The sequence below is a fragment of the Amaranthus tricolor genome, chromosome 10, assembly GCF_026212465.1.
Source record: "Amaranthus tricolor cultivar Red isolate AtriRed21 chromosome 10, ASM2621246v1, whole genome shotgun sequence".
Taxonomy (NCBI): Eukaryota; Viridiplantae; Streptophyta; class Magnoliopsida; order Caryophyllales; family Amaranthaceae; genus Amaranthus; species Amaranthus tricolor.
Window position 1 is genome coordinate 4,427,148 of NC_080056.1, and position 21,298 is coordinate 4,448,445.

The following is a 21,298-nucleotide window of genomic DNA, read 5'->3' on the forward strand; positions in this document are numbered from 1 at the left end:
TGTTCATGTTTCATTGTTATTGATGATTGATGCTTTCCACTATAGTCGGAACCGTCAGGTCGAAATTGTGTTCGAATAATGTATTAACCGATAAAAAACATTTTAATTCAATTTGTTTAGTTTAAGTTTTAAATCATAATTCTGATCTAATTTGTCAATCTAATTTGAACTCACTTTACTAAGTACGATTGGGTTAAATCATCATTATATCCAATATATTCCACTCAAAAAAATATGATCAAAGTCTAGGAAGGGTTTGACGATATTATCAATAAAGATACAGAGGTTACAGCAAATGATACCATTTGCTCAAAGTATAGTCTTATCGTTGTTCCATTCATGGGCTCGCAAAGGTTGATCACAGTCTACCCTCAAAATCACCGAAAGTATAGTTTACATAGCGTATGTGACAAATACAAAAGATAGTAGAAACCAAGAAATTAATACTCGTGTAATCATCAACAAATTTTATTAAGACATTCTCTACAAAAGAATTAGTTTTGTGTACAACACAATCCCAAACACTACACCATATACCAGTGGTATATACAACTTGAACTACACACTATCAAGTATCAAAATTTGATGTCAACTAGACGGCCATTACCAATGCAGGTAGTTATCTTCTTTTGTTTTGGGATTAAAACAGTTGGATAATTGCATTTTCCCTTTGGAGCAGCCAAACCTGGGACAACAGAAAACGACCCATCAAATCGATACAACCACAGAGAAAAGCCGTAGATGATTGAGCAGGCACGGGGCAACAAGAAAGGAAGATCTAACATATAGGATCAACTATATGAACAAATAATCAACGTGAGAGACCGAACATGATGGCACAAAAAACATTACAAACTTAAAAACCTATGTCACCGCCTTCCCCTGAAAAAAACGTGTTATAAGATCATCCGAGAGAAGATGAAAACATATAGCAGAAAAAGACACACTATTGGTATTAGGATGAGTAGCCCATTTAGTATATATGTTAGTCAACCTCTCTCTAATTCTTCGATGTGGGATCACATATGGGTTATTTTCCAACATAACTGAGTCACACACGTCTTGATCAAAAGATTTTTTAAACTGAACTGATATGAGTCTCTTAGGGAAGCTCCACAAAACAGGGCTGTAAGCTCAAAATTACACAAGCCCAAAAGTTAATGTACACTGAATTGAACTGATGCCATTGGAGCAAAAGGTATAAAGAGGTAATCAGGATAAACACAAGGGAATTCACAAGAGCGGATAATCTAGAAAACATATTCCACATGTAAACATACAACTATCATGTTATATCGCTACGAAAGAATGGTGTTTCAAGTTCAAGAATAAAGAGCATGAAACTCGAGGGAAAACACAAACAAACTCTAAGTGCAAATTTGTGTAGCAACAAAATCGAGTTTACTGATTTACGACGAAAAAAAGTCTCAATAATCACTTTAAGAAAAACGTAGTAATATGTGAACTTCCAATACAGAGCATGGTTTAAAGATATGCTTGTACTACTAAATAGTTATTTTCTTCGCAAAATTCATTCTCATCCATTACCATTTATTGGTATTATATGGTAATCTATATTATTTGGACTCAACAACTAATGTCGGATATTGGTACATGCACAAGTGTCGGATACATCTAAATATTCAATTTTAAGCCTAAAATGAAGTGTCTAAGTGCCACACCAATGTTGGAGCATCAAGGATAGGACACAAGTACATGGACCAAAATGAAGAGTCCGAGTAGGCATAGATGGTAGTAGGCAATTGTAAAGAAAAAACATGTTAAACGATAAGAGCTTCATTCCATTTCATCAAAATTAACACTAAAACTCGTTTCCATTACCACCATTTGACACCATAAATGAAAGAGGGCAGTAGTCACTAAATCATGATAAAACACACAAAAAATGACATCAATCAATCATCAAGAAAAACATAAACACCAGTATCTCAATGATAATAGCACAAGATTGAACATGACTAACTAAACATCCAAAGACTATAATCCCATTAAACAATAATCAAAGGGAGAAGAAAGAATATACCCAAAAGTCCATGGTTATTGTTGTTGAAGCCATTTGAGCAAAAACCTGAAAATCCTCCATTAGTATAATTCTTCTTGCCACCAAATAGATGATTATCAGAGATTGACACTCCATGCTTATGAAGCTTAGAACTACCCAATTCACCATACTCCTTCTTCACAATAGCAGAAAACCCATTGCAAACTTCTTGCCAAAACTTCTTCTGACTTCTAATATTCACATATCTCAGTCTTTCCATTTCATGCCTAGAATACACAAATTTCCCATTAACATTTCTTGAAGAAACACTAATTAAAGCAGTCTTTCTTGTATTAAATGTCTTAGCCCTTCTTCTATTTTTCTTCTTTTCAACTTTTACAACATCAAGAACAGCAGTTTCATCAAATACCTCAATAGTTAAAGAACTTGTTAAATCTTTGTTCTTTTCAAATTTTTTCAAGAACCCATCAAAATTCTCATGTTTTTTCTCAAAATGTGTTTCAGTTTCAGCAATTTCACTATCCTTGGAAGATTGATTCTCAGAAAACTCCTTTGAATTACAACCCAATTCAAGAATTGCAGACCCATTTGGAGATTGATTCTCAGAACCTTCATTTAAAGAACCACATAATTCAGCAATGTAAGAATCATTTGGAGATTGATTCTCAGACCCTTCATTTGAAGAACAACTCATGTCAAGAATTTCAGACCCAGTTAAAGATTGATTCTCAGAACCCTCATTTGAAGAACCACCCAATTCCACAAAGTCAGAATCATTTGGAGATTGATTCTCAAAACCTTCATTTGAAGAACCACTCAATTCAACAGAGTCAGAATCATTTGAGGATTGATTCTCAGAACCCTCATTTGAAGTACCACACAATCCAACAGTTACACAAGAATTTTCAAGAAAGTCATCAATTACCGCCTCATTTTGATCAAGACCCTCAATATTTTCCCCCAATTCAAATTCATTACCAAACTGTTTGACACAAAACCCATCTTGAATTTCAACTTTACCATCAAGATATTCATCACTAAATTCACTCTCACCTGTAAGAGCAGATAAAAACTTGGGCTTCTTTGGGGAGATTTTAGTTTCTTGGGCGGGTTCAGTACCCGCTTGAGAATTTAAAGATTTAGGTTCCAAAGAAGAAGTATGATTAAGAGGCAGTTTCAAGGAAGAAACGCAATCGGCGATTCGGCGTTTGAGGGTTAGGGGAGAGTTCTCAGAAGGCAACAATGGTGATTCTTCAGCCATTTCAGAGCAGGACAGTTGGAGGAGGAGCAAGAAATGGAAAAATCAATTCAATTACAGAAGTATGCAAAAGCAAATGTACAAGAATTGAATTTGAAAGGGTTTATATAAGGGTTCTTGGGCAATTAAAGGGCTTGGTTGATTGATTTGTGATGAATTTTGGTGGATGGAAATGGAACATGAAATGAGAAAAGGTTTAATTTCCAAAGTGGCATGGCATGTGGTTTATAAAAGCTCCTCCATTTAAATCTAGTCATGTTTTAATGAGGGTTTCCACAATATTGCAAAATAAAAAAATAATTCCCACTTTCCTTAAAATGGGAAAGTAATTTCCATTTTACCGTCCACGTAGGATTAATTTAAAATTTTTTTTTTTTTATTTTTAATATAACTGCTACTTGAGGTAGCGGTTTTGTTTAGGGAATTGAAGAAAATCGCCAGATGAAATGGCGGTTTGGTAATTTTTTTTTTTTTTTAAAAAAAAATAAAAAAATTGGGTAAACCACCACTTGAAGTGGCGGTTTTGTAGCAGTACAAAACATCAGCTTCGAGTTGTTCACTGCATTTCTTATTCCTCTTTGCATCTTCGTGGCTGCTGCTCTTGTTTTTGCTTAAAAAAAAAATTTATTCACTCTCATTTACTTCAAATATACAATTCCTCTCATTCAACTAAACTAATCAACTACATTCCCATCCTTTCCTTGTGTAGTAGATCATTTTCAACCTCATTTAAGGTATGAATAACAACCCTAATTTTTTTTCAATATGCAAATTGTTTTTTTGTTCATTATTGTTGTCAATTGAAGTTATAAATACGTTGTTGGTAATTTATATTCTCTTGTTTTCATGATATAAGCTTACATTTTACACATTTGTAGTTGAATTTTAGGATTTGGTTTGTATGCATATAAAGTGTTTGATGATATGCTTCAATCAAAGTTTATTACTTTGTATTTGCAGAATATGGATCATTATCCCGTTATAGTGTATTGGGGTGGGGAAGTAAGTTATACTGGATCCGATGTTGGGTATAATGGAGGATTAAATACAGTGATGTTTATCCATCGTCAAAATACGACTTTTGAGGTGTTTGTTAGCAAAGTCTATGATGTGTCCTTTGAGGAGCTTCCAAGGTACCTGCAAGCATTAATGCAATCTAATCCAGGAACAGTGGTGCAATGGGAAGTCCAACCGACAATGGATCCTACCAAAGTGATGTTTCAGCGAATTTTCTGGGCTTTCGGACCATCCATTAAGGGTTTTCCCCACTGTCGTCCCCTTATTTCTATAGATGGTACACATTTGTACGGAAAGTACAGAGGCACACTAATGATTGGTATTGTCCATAGATGCAAATTCTTAGTTGTTCCCACTTGCCTTTGCCGTTGTGGAGGGAGAGAGCAACGACACATGGAGTTGGTTCTTGGATTGTATAAGGCATTATGTCACTAAGAGGGACGGCTTATGTGTTATATCTGATCGTCACAAGGGAATTTTACATGCAATGAACAGAGTTGGAAAAGGTTGGGAAGAACCATATACATTCCATCGGTTTTGTAAACGTCATCTAGCTTCAAACGTGCATAAGAAGTTTAAAAACATAGCGGTTAAGAACTTATTTGGAAAAGCTTCTGAACAGACAAAGATTCGGAAGTATAATTTCTACATGAATCGCCTTACAAGTACTTAGTGAATGGTTCTATTCCCGAGCGCCAATGGACTTTGATTCATGACGGTGGGCATCGATATGGAGTGAGAACTACAAACATGTCTGAAGCGTTCAACGGCGTTATGAAAGGGGCCAGGTCACTCCCAATCACTTCATTAGTTAGGATGACATTCGAGGTCACCACTGGTTGTGGCAATAGGATAGCAGGAAAAGGTGAAAAATCCTACATGGTTGACCTCACAGCAACATCATGCACATGTCAGAAACCAACCATCTTCAAGTTACCGTGCTCACATGTTCTTGCAGTATGTCGAGCTCGTAACATATCGTACGATGCTTTTGTGGACCCTTCATTTCGCACTACAAAATACGTATCGACATATAAGAAGTCTTTCATGCCCGTTCCAGACATGTTCACTTGCGATCCTTGGAATGGTCCTACAGTTGTTCCAGATCCCTCAACGAAGCGTGCAAAGGGTCGTCCGCGATCAACTCGTATACGGAACGAAATGGATGCACCGTTGACGCGTCCTCGTAACTCGTGTACCTTTTATGGATGTAGTGGTCATAATAAGAAAACATGCTCTCGAAGGTCAACAAAGTATGTTTTTTTTTTAAATTTTGTAACAACATGTTGAATCTGATAATATTTAAATGATTTTTATAACACTTATGTATGTTTCAGCGATCATGGCGATGCCGGGCCCAGTAGCGGAGGTTGACGAGTTCACACCATCTCATCGACCGGTGTGCAAAACAAAAGGGGTCGGGGGTTGTAGTTTAACAAGCTTTGTATATTCTTATACGACTTGAACTTCTTGTATGAGTTTCCATAATTGTAATATATATTTGCATTAGTTTCATAATTATTTTTTTCAAAACAAGCCGGTTCGTAATTGATTATTATGGAATAGATGGTATTGAACTAGTTTAATGCATGTTGCGTTCACTATTTTAAAATGAAAGAAAAAAAAAATTAAGGCAAAGAAAAAAAAAAAATCAAGTCACAAGCAAACCGCCACATGAAGTGGCGGTTTACCTGGACCAAACCGCCACTTGAGATGGCGGTTTTATCTGAAAAAAAAAAATTAAATTTTCCACGTGGACGGTATTGTGGGAAATACTTTCCCAAATAATGCAAAGTGGGAATTATTTTTTTTTAAGCCATATTTTGGGAATAGACTCTGTTTTAATCGAAGAAGTATTACTTTTTTTTACTACATATTACCTTTTATGCACATCTTGTGCGAGACCGTCTTATAGGAAGACGACCACAAAATAAAAAGTCAATATGTTAAAAGTTTTTATTATTGGGTTATTTGATCAAAGTGTAAGATATATCTCACGAGTTACAATGAGACTGTCTCATACAAGAATAGAATTTGTGTTATTCTTATCTCTAACTACTCTATAAAATTGTAATACAAAAAAGTCATTTCTTTTCGACGTTCACATATGCTTTTTTCATAGTTTTCGTAACATACATTTGAGTCTCAGTACTTATTAATGCATTTCATAGAAACTTGTAAAAAGCATGTAATAAATTTTGTTACTATCTAGACAAATCTAATAGAGTAAAATCTCATATGAATATACTTCATTTTAACTTGTTGATAGATATCCATAAAGAATCATATACAAATTTCTTTTTCCTTAAATACAATATTCCTTGTGGCTATATTAATGGAAACGAAGAAAGTAGTTGTTATATTTAGATAGTAAATACGCTCTTCATTCTTAAAAATTATTCTTATTTAACATTTTAAATTGTTTTAATTTTTGTTTTCATAAGTAATCTTTTGATCCATAAATTTTGGCAACTTTGAAATGAAAGTAGATTTTAATTTAATCTCCCATCATATTCATACATATCGAATAAGGGCATGAAAATAAAATTACTCTAAGTTTCAATAAAATATTTTCTATGAAGTCTCAAATCCAAGTTATCATATGCACATCCCAACTTGCCAAATGACCTATATACTTCATCATATAAGGGTTCGTGGACTAATTTCAAATTGATTTAAGCACCGAATCAGTTCAATCAATCAAAACTATAAATAGACCGACTTGAGAAATAGGTCAAATAAGGCAATTTCAAATGTTTCTTTTCTTTTTTTAAAAGAACAACGAATTAGAAAGATTGAAAACTCTAAAATCCGATCTAAATATCTCTTATTCTCTCTAATTGTTATAGGCACAACCTTCTTTTTCACGAGTTTCGATTTTCTTATGGCCCTCTCCCTTGTTCGCCACCTCTGTTCTTGGTTCCTCACCAAATCTTTCATCTTAACTAACGTTGAAGGAAGATGACTAGAATCTCTAATTTTCTATAATATTTGTAGTTAAAATTTGAGAATTTTTTAGTCTTTTTGTATGTTCTTCTAAATTTCTACATGATGTAAATCTGAGATATATTTATATACAAATATAGAAAAATAAGAGAAAATAAGGAGTATTTGATTTTTCTCATTAGGACCATAAAAAAAGTAAAATTAAGAAGTCGAATCTTATTTTACTTTCTTAGAGAAAAAATATGATTTTAGTCGAATTTTATTAATAGTATGCTTATATATGTTTTTAGATCCATTATTTCTTAAAAATTTATTTAGTGCAACAAGTTAAATCAATGTTGATTAGGATGAATCAAAATCAAACCAAAATCACATATGATTAGTTCTTTAGTATCTGAAAATGGCATTGTCCACACCATCCACATCATATAAAAGAGATTTGTTTCAAATCGTTCGACTCAAAACTCATCTAAAGTGAAATCAAAACCAAACATGAATAGAACCGTAATTAGATCAAAATCGCTCTGAATCGGACCGTGGCTATGACTATAAGCCAGTAGTAATTCTTTTGAGAGATACTGATATGAATCAAGGGTGATGTTAAGATTTCGAGTTAGGGGGCCAATTTGTCGATATATTAACAAATTATTTATTATATAAAACTAGTTAAATTATGAAAATTCTAAAATCATATAGTCTGAAATGTTATAGCAAAAATTGTATTTAACAAATAGAGTTGAAACTTCCCTATAATCACTACTTTTGAAAAAAAAAGTGTTTTTTACTCCATATACTTAAGATAGCAAAGATATAAACATACACTCTAAAAACCGATGAATGTGAAATTATGAAAGATAAATAGTAATGACTTTATAGTATTGATTAAATTTATTAGTCTACTAAAAAATAATAGTTCAAATTTGAGTTTGATCCATTAACCTTAAGTTATAAATATGTTATCTCAACCATTGATCTATACTAATTTTTGTTATAATTGTACAATATATTATTAAGGGGAGCCAAAGCCAAAATTACAAAGGATCGTATTTTTGGTAAAGGGGTCGAGCCTCTGCCAGCCCCCGGTGTGGCTTCGCCGATGGTATGTTCGCCACGAGACAAGTCAAAAGTAATTCTTTTATACAACCGAGTGTTTTAATATCTAAATTGTTGATTTTAACATTCAAAATAACATGTTAAACATTAAACAACTAAAAATATCAATGAGTTAGAACTAATTACGATAAAAATTCGATTTTCACCATCAACGTTAACAATCAAGTCCATTTGCTATCTTGTTTATTGTTCATCCAGTAAAATTTGTATTATTAAGTTAGTTTTGTAAACATTGTTTGGGGCTAGAAGAGAGTAGGCGATTTCAAAATTCAAAAAAAGTCTAAATTGAAAAATTGGTATACACTCCCACTCTCACCCTTCCTCTTTCTTTAGTACCCTTTTGCTCCTTTTTCCGCCATTGTTGATTCAATGAAGTTCGCGGAAATGGAATTGTTAGCGGCAAGTGCAGGTGACACCGTTAAGCTTTTCGATCTCTCCGTTACGTCAGGCGATCCTTGCACTCTCAGTTATACTCCATCGCCGGGTTTTCAAGTTAATTCCGTCAAATGGAACCATACCAGTTACAAAATCCGAATTCTTTTTCTTTTGATTCGTTTCTTTAAATTTTATCTTGCTGTATGAATATCTGATTTGTTTCATTTTTCTTTTGTGGGTTTGCTCAGATTTGGTAATTGCAAGTGCTGGTGATGACAAAAAGATAACCTTGTGGCAAAAAAATGGGCAGAGTATGGGGACTATTCCTCTTACAGGCTCTGAATCCGGGGACAATGTTGAGGTTATTATACTTTTCCTATTGATCTCTTTTTGATTTAATTTTTGAAACTTTTCAAAAATTTGAGGGGTGGGTGGGTGGTTGATAGTTTGTGTTTTAGAAGTACGTTTAATTTTGAGGCGGATATTGTGTTTTAATTAGGGGTTATTGAAGGGAAATAGAGTTGGAATTGAGTGTAAATGGTTTAAAAATGTTGTAGGACTATCTAGTTTTCCATCTTTGTGATTATAATTTTTGGGGGTTATAAATTGCTTATTTTGCATTTTTTGATTGTAAGTTTCCCTGAATGTGTTTGGATTTGGTTTCTCTGTTGTTTTTTGGGAACGACACTAACGGCTTTACTTCTTGTATATGACTTTTGAGTGACCTATTCTTATGAACAAAAAGATGAAAAAAGAGGACCTGAGGAATTATAGGAGAAGAATACTGTTATATTCAATGAGTTGCTTGAGCTAATGTGATTAGGCTAGGATATATGATTGTTTTAACTTTTAATAGTTTAATAAGGATCCATTATGACATAAAAAAAATGTTACTAGTTGGAAATTTTCGAACCTTGGTGTTGAAGACATAATTAAAATTACTGGGGGTTGGTTTATTGCTCAGGGCGCAAGTCCAATTTGCCAATCTGGTAGTAATTTGGTAATCATTGGCCATGTTTATTTTAATAGGTTAGAATTCGAGGTCAAATGATGCATATTTGGCTGCAACTATAAGTAGTATTTATTTGACCAACCCCTTGTAGCTAAGTATTGTTTAGTTGTGCATGGGGATATAAACATATTACATAGGCTGATAGGCATGGTTGACGCTTGGACGTTTTATTTGATTTGAGATCTCGTAATGTACTAGAAGGTTGGCTAGGACTTAACGTTGTGCTTTAGATGGTGTCATATCATGGTTCTTTACTCCTCCGAAATCCTCATTTCCTAAAGTAAGCGTTTGTTGGACAAACTTAAAATCAAGTATAACAAAGACGTAGCTGTTTTGCATGTTGCATCAACATGGATATGATGTGTTTTCCACTCACTATATATAAATTCATGTAAAGTTGGGCTTCCATGGAGCTTATGTGCATAGCTAATTTTGATTGTTCACCAGAGTCGAATCGAAAGCATAGTACAAAATTGTGGTAACGATTGTGATTGCGGTAGCGACATGATGTGGCGTAACGAGAATGATGTGTTATCATAATGCCAGTTATCGTAGAAAATATGAAAATATTCTCTGAAATGACCAAAAACACCATTTTTTACCATGCGGGAAATATTTTTTCATTTTTTTGAAAATCTTTATAATACGGCCGATGCGATGCGACACGGCTTTGTTTTTGTACTATGATGTGAATGGTCGGTGTCTATTGTATATCTTTTAAATTTTGCATAACCATGTGTCAATCCTCCAATTTGAGCTACTTGTTCCGATCATATATAAGTTGGGTTTGAGTGTATGATATGAATGGTCGGTGTCAATCTCTACATGGCTTTTAAATGATGTATAATGAGCTTGTCAAATTTTCGCGTTGACTTTGAAATACAACCAAACGCATTATGATCGAGATCCATGTTTTTTTTAAATAAATACCTACTATTTAGGCGTAAAATTGAATATTTAGACGTATGTGACACTTACCAATATCCGATATCAGTACCCGAGTCCAAGTAACATAATCTATATGTATGTGTTTTCTTCTTTTAGTTTGGCCTAGGTAGTAAGCAAGAGAAAACCTTCCTGAACCAGTAACGTTTGAATCCATTTTATCTACAAAACTATATGTTTTGGGTGTTTGAAGCAATTGCCAGGTCAAAAACCTAAATATTAGTCAATATGGCATCTAATTGCCATTTTAGACATATATGAGGTGACAAGGAATAGTTTTCTTAGTATATTGGGCAACCATAAGTCACTCTTGTTGAGCTATGGATGTCGTTTTGTGGAAGATTTTTTATATAAATTGCATATTTGGATATGGATGCAGACTAATTTGGCTAAAAGAGAGGTTTGGCTTATGAAAACATTTCTTGAGTCATATTAAATATTGTATACATCAAGTTTCCCTAAAACCCTGCTTAGTGGGAGCTACCTAATGACATTTGGGGTAATGAAATGTTATTTTTGGCATCCTTCACAAGTCACAACCTTATAGTTAGTCTCTGTGTTGTTTCCTTTTTATGTATGCACAACTAATTTCAAAAATTGTTTGCTTGTTCTTATCCAAAACCTTTATTTTGCTTAAGTTTAAAATCTTGTGCAGGAGGCTATATCATCCATAAACTTCAGCAACAAAAGCTCTAGATACTTGTGTTCTGGAGGAAGTGGTAAAGTTGTGAGGATATGGGACTTACAAAGGAAGCGTTGTATCAAATGGTTGAGAGGTCACACTGGCTCAATATCGAGTGCAATGTATAATTGCAAGGATGAGCACTTGGCCTCCGTTAGTTTGGATGGGAATCTTATTGTTCACAACCTTGTCTCTGGTGCTAAAGCTACTGAATTGAAGGATCCTCATGGACAGGTTGGTTCAATATTTTTTGTTTGTCATTGTAAAGAACCTTTTTTTAACTGTGCTAAATGCTAGTGTATTGGATGTTAAGATCAGGTGTTAAGAGTTCTTGATTATTCATGGGTTAGCCGCTCTCTCTTGGCTACAGCTGGTGACGACGGCTCTGTGCATTTGTGGGATGCAACTGCTAAAAGTCAAAGTCCAAAGGTTTGAAGTCATAAACCCTTACTATGTGATCATATTTTTTTTATATTCATGTTTTGACTCTTGATTGTGTAATTAGTATGTTGCAAAAAGTTTTTTATTAGTACTTTTTCTTTTATCGTTACGAAGTAACAAATTACGCTTTACCTTGTCAATATGCAATTGTTATAAGTGTATTATGTTGTTTTGTGTAATATAATCTATAAATTCTGATTTTTTTTTGGCTCTTTCGTGGTGCCTCACTCCCAAATGCTAGTGCCTTCACCTGTCTTCGTGCCTTAATGTGCTACTCGCCATTTAAGCTAATTTCAGAACTAGTTTATTGTTGAAAACCCTAGATCTGCAGTAAAGCATTGCTAGACACCTATTGAGTTCAAAAGTATAATAAGAGTTTTGGTTACCTTTTTAATCTAGTCTCTCATTTTGCTTGGCTGGCATATTCATTGGTGTAAGCTGTAACCGAGAGAACACCCGGAGTATAGCCTTTAGTTTATAGATATTAAATTCTTACACTCGGGGATGGCTTAGACACTATTAAATCATAAATTATTCATTTACCCTGTACCAAATTAGCCATTGAATTAAACTAATGATCTGAGTCCATTAGTCCATGCGCATGATTCTGTGTTTCTTGAGAAACACCTGCAACTGTCATGTTGATATCCAGCAAACTGAGGCGAAAAGAGCAGGGAATTTGAGGTTTAAGCTGTCATTTATTAGTTGATGTAATCTAGGATGGGCTTGCTGTATGAATTCAGAATGGACTCTGAAGGGTTCAGATTATAAACTTTATGATGATAGACTTTTGAGTATCTTAATGAAATCTAGAACCTTTTACTAAAGCATGTTTGTGCTGGGTACTTGAGATGCTTTAAATATACGTCTAATATAATCTCTTCTGTGTTTAATGATGCATATCTTGGGGTGAGTGGGGAGTGGAGTTGAAGTGGGGTAAAAGTGGAGTGAGTAGGGAGGCAGAATTTTTACATATACGTCTAGTATAGTCTCTTCCATGTTCAATGATGCATATTCTCTTATGCTTTGCTTAGTTTGATATGTTTACCTGTTGTATTTCATAGGTCTCTTGGTTAAAGCAGCATTCAGCACCAACTGCTGGGCTTAGCTTCTCTCCTTCAAATGATAAGGTGCGATTACATTGTTCTGAAATGTTGTTTCTGAAGCTTCCCACAAATTTTGAGACATTAAATTTGATTAAGCTGAAATGGAAATTGTCTGTTTTTGATGCAGGTAATTGCTACTGTTGGTCTCGATAAAAAGCTGTATACTTTCGACTCAGGTGTGAAACGGTCCCTGTTTTGCACTTCTTATGAAGCCCCCTTTTCTTCATTGGCTTTTAGAGAAGATGGCTTGATATTGGCTGCTGGAACAAGCAATGGCCGTGTGGTATTTTATGACGTACGTGGAAAGCCTCAACCTTTCACCGTTCTTCGTGCTTATGGAAGTTCTGAGGTAATTTTACTGTTTTATTATTACTTAAGCTTGGGTGTAATATTGTGCTGCCCAATAAGTAAAATACTCCCTCCATGGCTCCATCCCAAAATAATTGTCCCAATGTCCTTTCATTGGCTCTCGAAATATTTGACCTGCTTACTTAGTTGTCTAGTTTTCACTCTTCAACCTTACTGCCTGACCTACGTAACCCTATTCAAACATAGATTTTTTTTTTTATTATTCTCCATGCCACTGTTAATCTCTATCCTCATCATTTGCTGCTACACTTTCATTTTTGTGGCGTCTCTTTCGGTTTGCTACACTTCTGAATTTGACAATGAGGGCACGTTCTATCTCCTAATCTCATCCAGTCATCTGCAAACTCATTTTCTCTCTTTATCTTATACACACATTTCTTTCACCCACGATTTTTTGGTTTTTCTCTACTATTTTCTACCAAACATCATTGGAGCACAAATCCATGATGTAGCAAATCGATGACGCCAAAGGGTATACTATCTCTTTCCAAAGCACCCTATATATTTTTACCCCTTTCCATTAAGTAATCTCTTTTTCCAAACCTCTCCGCCCTCCTAACGTCCCAAAATTGACCCTAAATTGTACGTGGCAATTACTTTGGGACAGTGGGAGTTATGTTTATCAGGACAATGTCAAAGCCATGAGGCTATCGGTTTTACTGGTTGTACCACTATAGGAGTTAAACATAAACATTTCTTTGAGAGTGCTATTGACTAATTCATGGACAATATCAAAATTAAATGTTTTGACGTTAAATCCATCTCGTTAGTCAATTAAATCAAATTTCATAAGAGGAAGTTTCTTGATTTATTTGAGTGTTTAGGAGCTTATTGATTGATGTATAAATCTAGCTCTTTTGGTCAAAAATTATTATTTTTTCATGAAATGTAGGCTTCTAAGTTCTTTTTTGTGACTTAGATGAATTAAGATAGATTCAGATACGGGCAACTAAGTTTAGACAAGGGAATGGAATGCTTTGAAAGGATTTAATTAATTTTCTTTTCTATTCCTTTTTTGTTAAGTGATTGAATCTCTGACTTTAGTATTATATCAGGCTGTCACAAGTTTATGCTGGCAAAGATCAAAATCTATAGCTGTCAATGAGAAAAATTGTTCAGCCGATGTTGCTCTATTAGGGGGAGCTGTTGAGGATTCAGTTTTAATGCCTGACCCACTTCCTTCAGCAACATTATCCAATGTTTCACAAACAGCTTTGTCTGGTCCACGGCGCTCGACCTCTGCTGTCGAATCAACCTTCGCTGCAATTGGTGCTGGATCATCAACAAACAATAGTTTGTCATCTTTAGAGGAAACGCCTCATAGAAGTTCATTGTGGACAGGTGGATCTTTGCCAAGATTGCATCCAACTCGTATTATGAATTTCAAGGATGACATGGAGGTTTTCTCCCCACTAGTGGATGTTCAGCCTATTACGCCTTCACGTGATAAGCTATGGCATGACCCTGATGGTTCCAGAAAAGATCTGCTTGGAGATAGAAAATCTTCTCCAACATTTCCCAATCGGAAGTTTCCACTCTCAGAAAATGTCACTGATAAACATTCTATATTTGACTGGAAACCTGATTCAGCTTCTAAACAGGTATGGAAATTACCGTTCATCTATATGGCTGTAGGAACGTGCATGCAATCGAATATCTAGTCCTTAGAATGGTAGTCCCTTGTGGCTGGTGATGATAGTACTTTCAACGTACTTTATTAGTATAAGAGACAAGTTTACAACATTGCTTACCCTATGCTACTAAGTGGCTCCCACCTATGTGTGATTATGGGGTCCTTTACTCCTTATATTGATTGTTTCCAGTTGACGCTTGACAGCAAGCATCATCTTTAATTTTAATGTAAATAAGAAGTGTACTTGATTTTTGGTTTGTTATAATCCAAACCAAAGAACTATGAGTTTTTAGCTCCATAGGAACGAGCATTGGTTCATTGTAACATGCACTTTTGAGTATTAGTAATAATTTGATGCCTGCTTAAGATTTCTAGCAACCCGAAAAACGCGCAAGTCTTTGGAAGCACATTAGTGATTCCTTCAACTACAGTTCATCAGGAATGGTATGAGCTATACACAGCATTGGTTTGTATTTAGTACACATTTGTATTTAGCATTGGTGTAACATATTGCCGCATGTATTACTTGCATTATTGCTGCTGCCCTATTGACTGTAGCATCCATCTGTGTCACTGGATAAACTTTTTAGTAATATTCATCATCTCAAATTCCTGTAGCCTTGTGCTTATCTATTCATGGTCATCTGCACTGGATAAGAATTGATTGTTTCTCTGTCCACTAATAAAAAGTTGGGCACGAATAGCAATGATTATTAATAGGAAGGTTTGTTTTATTGTAAGTTTTAGAGTTTTAACTAAAATAATTATTGAAGGGGAGTGATGAGTCAGGGAAAAGGAGTTGAGGAGTTTGCATCATTCCGACTGGGTGCCAGGTGGAGTAAGGTTGGTATATTTAGGTAACATGAAGCTAGTGGGAGTGTATTAGATGAAATGTCATCTTTTTCTGAATTTAAAAAAATGTGCGAACTAGAGTAATAAATATTGTGTGATGTTACGAACTTGCAGCAGTAATGGCAGCCTTTGTTACCCGGACTTGGGAACTCATATCCGACACGGGTATGTGTCCGAGAGTCCGACTCAGCTAAATCATGGAAAACTACAATATTTTGGTCCAAAATCAAGAGTCCAAATTTCGTACCCATGTCCGAGTGTTGAGGATTTGACACGGTTACATACGGTAAAATGAATAGTCCGGGTGACAAAGAATTGTTAGCTACTATAGGATAGCTGGACATATTTAACTTTTGAGTGCATGGTGTATATATATATATATACATATATATACAATATAATTTTCCGAATATTGATTTAACAGTGCTGCTTTTATTGTTAGGATGACATCCATACAGCGGTTTTAGGTTCCACTCCTATTGCTTCTTCCAGAAGTGACGATTCTTCATCTATTACTCCTCCAGAAGCTTGGGGTGGTGAGAGACTATCAGATAAATTAGCTCATGCTCGTCAGCTGGTATCCCAGTCCACACGTTTCAGTATACCAACAACATCTAGCAGTACTTCGACTTCAATGTTCAGTGGATTGCAAGATATATCATCTGGCCAAGAAAATTCACCTGGAACGTTTGGACATGTTCCCTTTAGTGCATTTTCTCGGAATCTTGGCTCAAAAATTGTCCCTGGCCAGGCAAATTCTGAAGCTATTGGATCGTCATATTTGAATCCACCTAGAAAATTTACCTATGCTGAGAGAATAAGCACATCTGCGGCATTAGGTTCTCCTAAAACGAAGAAAACCGGATCTGAAACAAGAGAAGAACTTCAAAATAGTTTATTGGCCAGATCTGATACTACACATGCTGTTGAATCAGGATTGCCGCCGTCAGTTAATGTATGTATTATCCACTTGCTCTTTATCTGTATTATTACGTCTCGTATACTTATAGAAGTTTTTCTTGAGGTGAGGGACTCTTTTACTGCAATTTCCGTTATGGGTATGAGTCGCCGTCTTTCTTCCCTCCCCAGACCCTGATAATAGTTTTCCTATGAGCGGGATACACTGGGTATGATGATGATGATGATGATGATGATGATGATGTATACTTAAAAGAAGTTTCGTGTTTTCCCCCCTCTTTTGAGAAACCATATTTTGATATCCATGCTAATAAAAGTATTTGTGATTTTGATGTTCCTTGGCCATGATTCTTGTGTTCATTTCCTGCCGCAGGGAGCACCAAATATACACCCGAGAACGCCTCAGGCTGACTTGCATCAGGGATCCTCTAACTTCACCCTTCAATTGTTTCAACATACACTTCAAGAAACTCTATTGTCTTTCCAAAAATCAATTCATGAAGACATAAGGAACCTCCACATTGAAATCTTAAGACAATTTCATATGCAGGAGGTATGTGATTAGACCTTGAATCATTTGTACCCTAGACTCAATTTTCTTAAGATTAAATGTTGCGACTTGCGATTGCTTACTTAACCTTTTTTCACCTTGGTTTACAGACAGAAATGTCGGGTTTTATGAATTCGGTAACAGATAGACTAGATTCACTTACGCGAGAAGTTCAGGATTTGAAGAAAGAACATGAAAAGCTTCGCCAATTGCTTTGAAAATTTGTTTTTATTATTTTCGGGTGGTGTGTGAGGGTGTATATATGCATCATCGAGCAAGTCGTTTCAGTTAAGACATATTTTTTTGTTTTAGTGTTTGTGCTTAGCTTACCAGGAAATTGTGATTTATATAGCTAGAGAAAGTGAGTTGCCAGCATTTGTGTAGACGGTTTGAATCGGGTGAAAAATATTATGATCCTCTTTTGGTCTTCAATGAAGCTATTTGGCCTTGAATTGAGCAATCAATGGTGACTACCTATGCATGTTAACCTAAAGATGTAGCTTTTATTAGTTTGTTTGAAGAGGAAAATTTTAATAAAATAAGATTATTCAACAATTTAATTTCAAAAATAAGTTTCGTGAAAACTTAATTTCCAAAATAAGCATCCGTACATCCAAACCTAGCCTTGGAGTAAATCGCTATTACTAACAGCGAAAGACAAAAAAAATAAAATAAAATAAAAGCCATAAGTCGCTGTTACTAACAACAACTTATGAAGTTGACCAGTCAACTCCTTAAGTCGCCGTTAGTAACAACGACTTTAAGTTTAACTAGTCAACTCCTTAATCTCGTAGGTTGGAATGAGAAAGTAACTGAGAATTAAAAACTTAAAACGCATTAAGTCGCTGTTACTAACAGCGACTTAAAAAAAAAAATTTTTTTTTTAAAGTCGCTGTTAGTAACAGCGACTTATTCCGAGGCTAAGTTTGGATGTACGGACGCTTATTTTGGGAATTAAATTTTCACGAAGCTTATTTTTAAAATTAAGTTGTTAAAACATCTTATTTTATTCAAATTTTCGTTTGAAGAATTGGTATTTTCGAATTTTAAAGAGTAGGCTCGATTAAGCAATTCAATAAAAGAGATGATTGAACCGTTGAATGCGTTTCGTACAAATTTAGACAACTTCTACATATTGAAGACCTTTTGAGTTTTGACTAATAATTAAAATGACTAAAAGTTTTGTGGAATTGTGACATCGAAGTTTGAAACACAATCAATTGTTTGATCTTTTTTATATAATAATCATCCAAGAGCTATATTTTACTTTACCAGTCTTTATGAATTTGATGGACAATGACATTTCTCCTTAATATATCATTGTCGATTACAAATTTACAAGAGCTGACGAAGTGAATGATAGGTTGTTTGAAGGATTTGTTTCTTATATAATAGAAATAACACTCAAAGAAAGTTTAGTAGTTTTTCAAGAAACTACTTTGTGTAATGTTTTTGAACTACTCTTGAGAAACCGTTTCTCAATGAGACGATTTCAAACAAAGATCTCATATTCTCATATATGTATTAGATGTGCTATTTCACCTATTTATAAGATGCGTCTCTCGATGAGATACAACAATTTATGATAAGTTATTACTCTTCTATTTATTTGTAACTGCTACCGTCCAACAAGCGACAGCTGAAGCTCTCTTCGTGATAGAAGACAATGCAGATCGATAATCGTTTTACAAAACTAGGGACGATAGACTACAACAGAGGTTGCATATATTGATATCGTTAACCGTTTTACATCTGAGTTGCTACATATCTAACATTATTAGAATTTAAAGAGAGCCACCTAGCACAAAATGTTTAATCGTCTCCATAAGCGCGAAAACTATAACGTTCTACGTAGAAATCATTGAACCACAAGTCGGCCTCGAACCACTTAGGGTAACGCACAAGGTCACCGGCTTTAAAACTCATAAAATGTTTGCTTCCTTCTGGAACTACTCTAACCTCTCCCTCTTCGATGTAAACGAGCTGATCCACATGCCAGTCCCAAGGCAGTTTACATTTTCCTGTTTTCCACATTGACCATTTTGAAACCCCAAGCTCTTTTAATCGTTCGGGAGTTACTTTTCTTTCTACCCTGATGTTGTAAAGTTCTTCCAAGGGCTTCTCTACTTTCATTGCCTTTATACAAGGAGCTTTGTGAATGTTTTTGTTGTTAGACCATTTTGATTCTGTGTTGTTGTTTCGGATAATAGGGCTGTGAAACGCTGGACAAAAACTAAAACTTGCCATTATACGGTGTATGGTTTCTTTATCGGTCAGCTTCCTGCAGCAAAATTTTAACAGCATTTGAAATCAAAAGATATTAGATGCTGATGGTTACAACAGGAAGTCCACAAACAAAAGATGGGGCAAGATAAGCTTTTGCCGAATGCTTAAAATCGAATTATAGCGTTTACATGGTGCATTAACTAAGCAAGTGTGAAGCATGATCAACAACTATGCCGAAAAGGAAACTCACACACAGAAACTAACAGCATTCAGAAACGGGTCAGAAATAGTTCCCAGGCTCTATACCTAGAGCTAGGTTCCGGGTAATTGGGTCAAGGATGTTGGGTCAGGTCGAAGTCGGGTCTGGTTAATTTCGACCCAATTTCCACTTCTATCTATACCAATCACATCCACTCATCCAGCACCAAACATTTCCTTGCTGCAAGTTCAGACGTCAAAATTAAGTGATAAGGGAGATAAAATTAGTGCTATAATGTTTTGGTGTACGAAACAATGTAATATAATCCACTAGCTAATTCACCTTTTAATTCGTAATTCGCTCACGTTTGTCCAAAAATAGCCCAAAACCAACTATAATTCGCATTTTCAATTCACAATTAGAAAGGAGATTAGCGAATTTAAGGAGTAATGGATATGAAGATAAGGGAAACAGAAGTATAATACACCTAAGAATGCAATATTTAAAATTGCACGAGCAGTTCCACTGTTTTCCAAAACAAATACATATCACATTCAGAGGAAAAGTGGGAGAAACTACAATCATTACGCTTCTCGGGACATTGACATCTAAAGCTGATAAGTTATCGGTGAAATGAATCCATTGCTTTTACATGAAAGGGAAAATTTACAATCTGCGTAATTTATATCTTCGTCATTGATTCGATATTTTAAGATAGGGTTTAAGTTAACCAACATAAACCCTAATTGAAATACAACTACGATTCAGTGTTTATATAATTATCCAAAAAAGAGGAATTCAGCAAGAATTGAAGTGCTTATAAGAGGAAAGATTGAATTGAGAAATACCTGATTGAATCACAGAAGAAATGCTCAAGATTGAGAGTTTAAGGGTGTAGTAATGAAGATAAATGGTGAGGTTCACTGTTTATCACTTCACTTTGATAGAAAAAATGACATGTTTTCTTCTTCAAATACTATTGCTTTTTCGCAATAGTTGTTTTGACGGGTTTGATCGGCTAAAAAGATTGGTCGATAAGCATTTATTATGGATGTTTGTTAAAAATTGATTATTGATTGCTGACTTTTTATTATTATAATATTAGGTGTTTGATTTTTCCCCAATTAATATTTACTTATCTATGAAAAAATATGTGAAACTCACGCTGTTATGCATAAGTTTAGGCCTATTTAATTTATCTTAAAAAATGAGTAAGTTATTAGTAAAAATAAGTTTTAATTATGAAAAATCAATTTTAGTCGGTAATATTAGTTGTAATTAGTAAAAATTAGTTGCAATCAGTAAAATTCAATTTTAATTAGTAAAACTCAGTTATAATTTATGACTAAAAATTAGTTTCAATCCGTTACAATCGAAAGAAATCAGTTTTAATTAGTAGATAATCAAGAGTTGTTTGTTAAAAATAAAATGATGGTTGTAGGTTGTTTATTAAAAAAAGGTAAAAAATTAATAGTCAATTAAAAAGCTATTCCAACTAATGTTTTGAATTTGATTAGATTTCAATTTTTCAGGTGACTTAAAAGTCTTTTGTCAACATAATTAAAAGCCAAAAAAACCAAAACTCAACAAAAATGCAAAAAAAAAATCATTTACTAAACATATATATATAGAA

General features: G+C 34.5%; 3 protein-coding genes across 3 annotated transcripts; 1 reads left to right on the plus strand and 2 right to left on the minus strand.

Moving 5' to 3' along the window:
- Nucleotides 1-81: 81 nt before the first annotated feature.
- Nucleotides 82-3,496, minus strand: LOC130826346 (uncharacterized). Its single transcript, XM_057691979.1, has 2 exons — nucleotides 2,045-3,496; nucleotides 82-685 (listed from the first exon to the last, which is right to left on the minus strand). Exons 1-2 carry the CDS (start codon nucleotides 3,282-3,284, stop codon nucleotides 576-578), a joined length of 1,350 nt encoding a protein of 449 aa, XP_057547962.1. The 5' UTR covers nucleotides 3,285-3,496; the 3' UTR covers nucleotides 82-575.
- Nucleotides 3,497-8,563: 5,067 nt separating this feature from the next.
- LOC130825882 (protein NEDD1) lies at nucleotides 8,564-17,704 on the plus strand. Its single transcript, XM_057691333.1, has 10 exons — nucleotides 8,564-8,877; nucleotides 8,981-9,093; nucleotides 11,345-11,605; nucleotides 11,690-11,800; nucleotides 12,877-12,942; nucleotides 13,046-13,267; nucleotides 14,343-14,888; nucleotides 16,215-16,727; nucleotides 17,064-17,243; nucleotides 17,351-17,704. The coding sequence occupies exons 1-10, from the start codon at nucleotides 8,727-8,729 to the stop codon at nucleotides 17,456-17,458; spliced, it is 2,271 nt and encodes a 756-aa protein (XP_057547316.1). The 5' UTR covers nucleotides 8,564-8,726; the 3' UTR covers nucleotides 17,459-17,704.
- Nucleotides 17,705-18,943: 1,239 nt separating this feature from the next.
- LOC130826186 (uncharacterized) lies at nucleotides 18,944-20,738 on the minus strand. The gene is made up of 2 exons (XM_057691758.1): nucleotides 20,514-20,738; nucleotides 18,944-19,521 (listed from the first exon to the last, which is right to left on the minus strand). Exon 2 carries the CDS (start codon nucleotides 19,485-19,487, stop codon nucleotides 19,053-19,055), a length of 435 nt encoding a protein of 144 aa, XP_057547741.1. The 5' UTR covers nucleotides 19,488-19,521; nucleotides 20,514-20,738; the 3' UTR covers nucleotides 18,944-19,052.
- Between the last annotated feature and the right edge of the window lie 560 nt (nucleotides 20,739-21,298).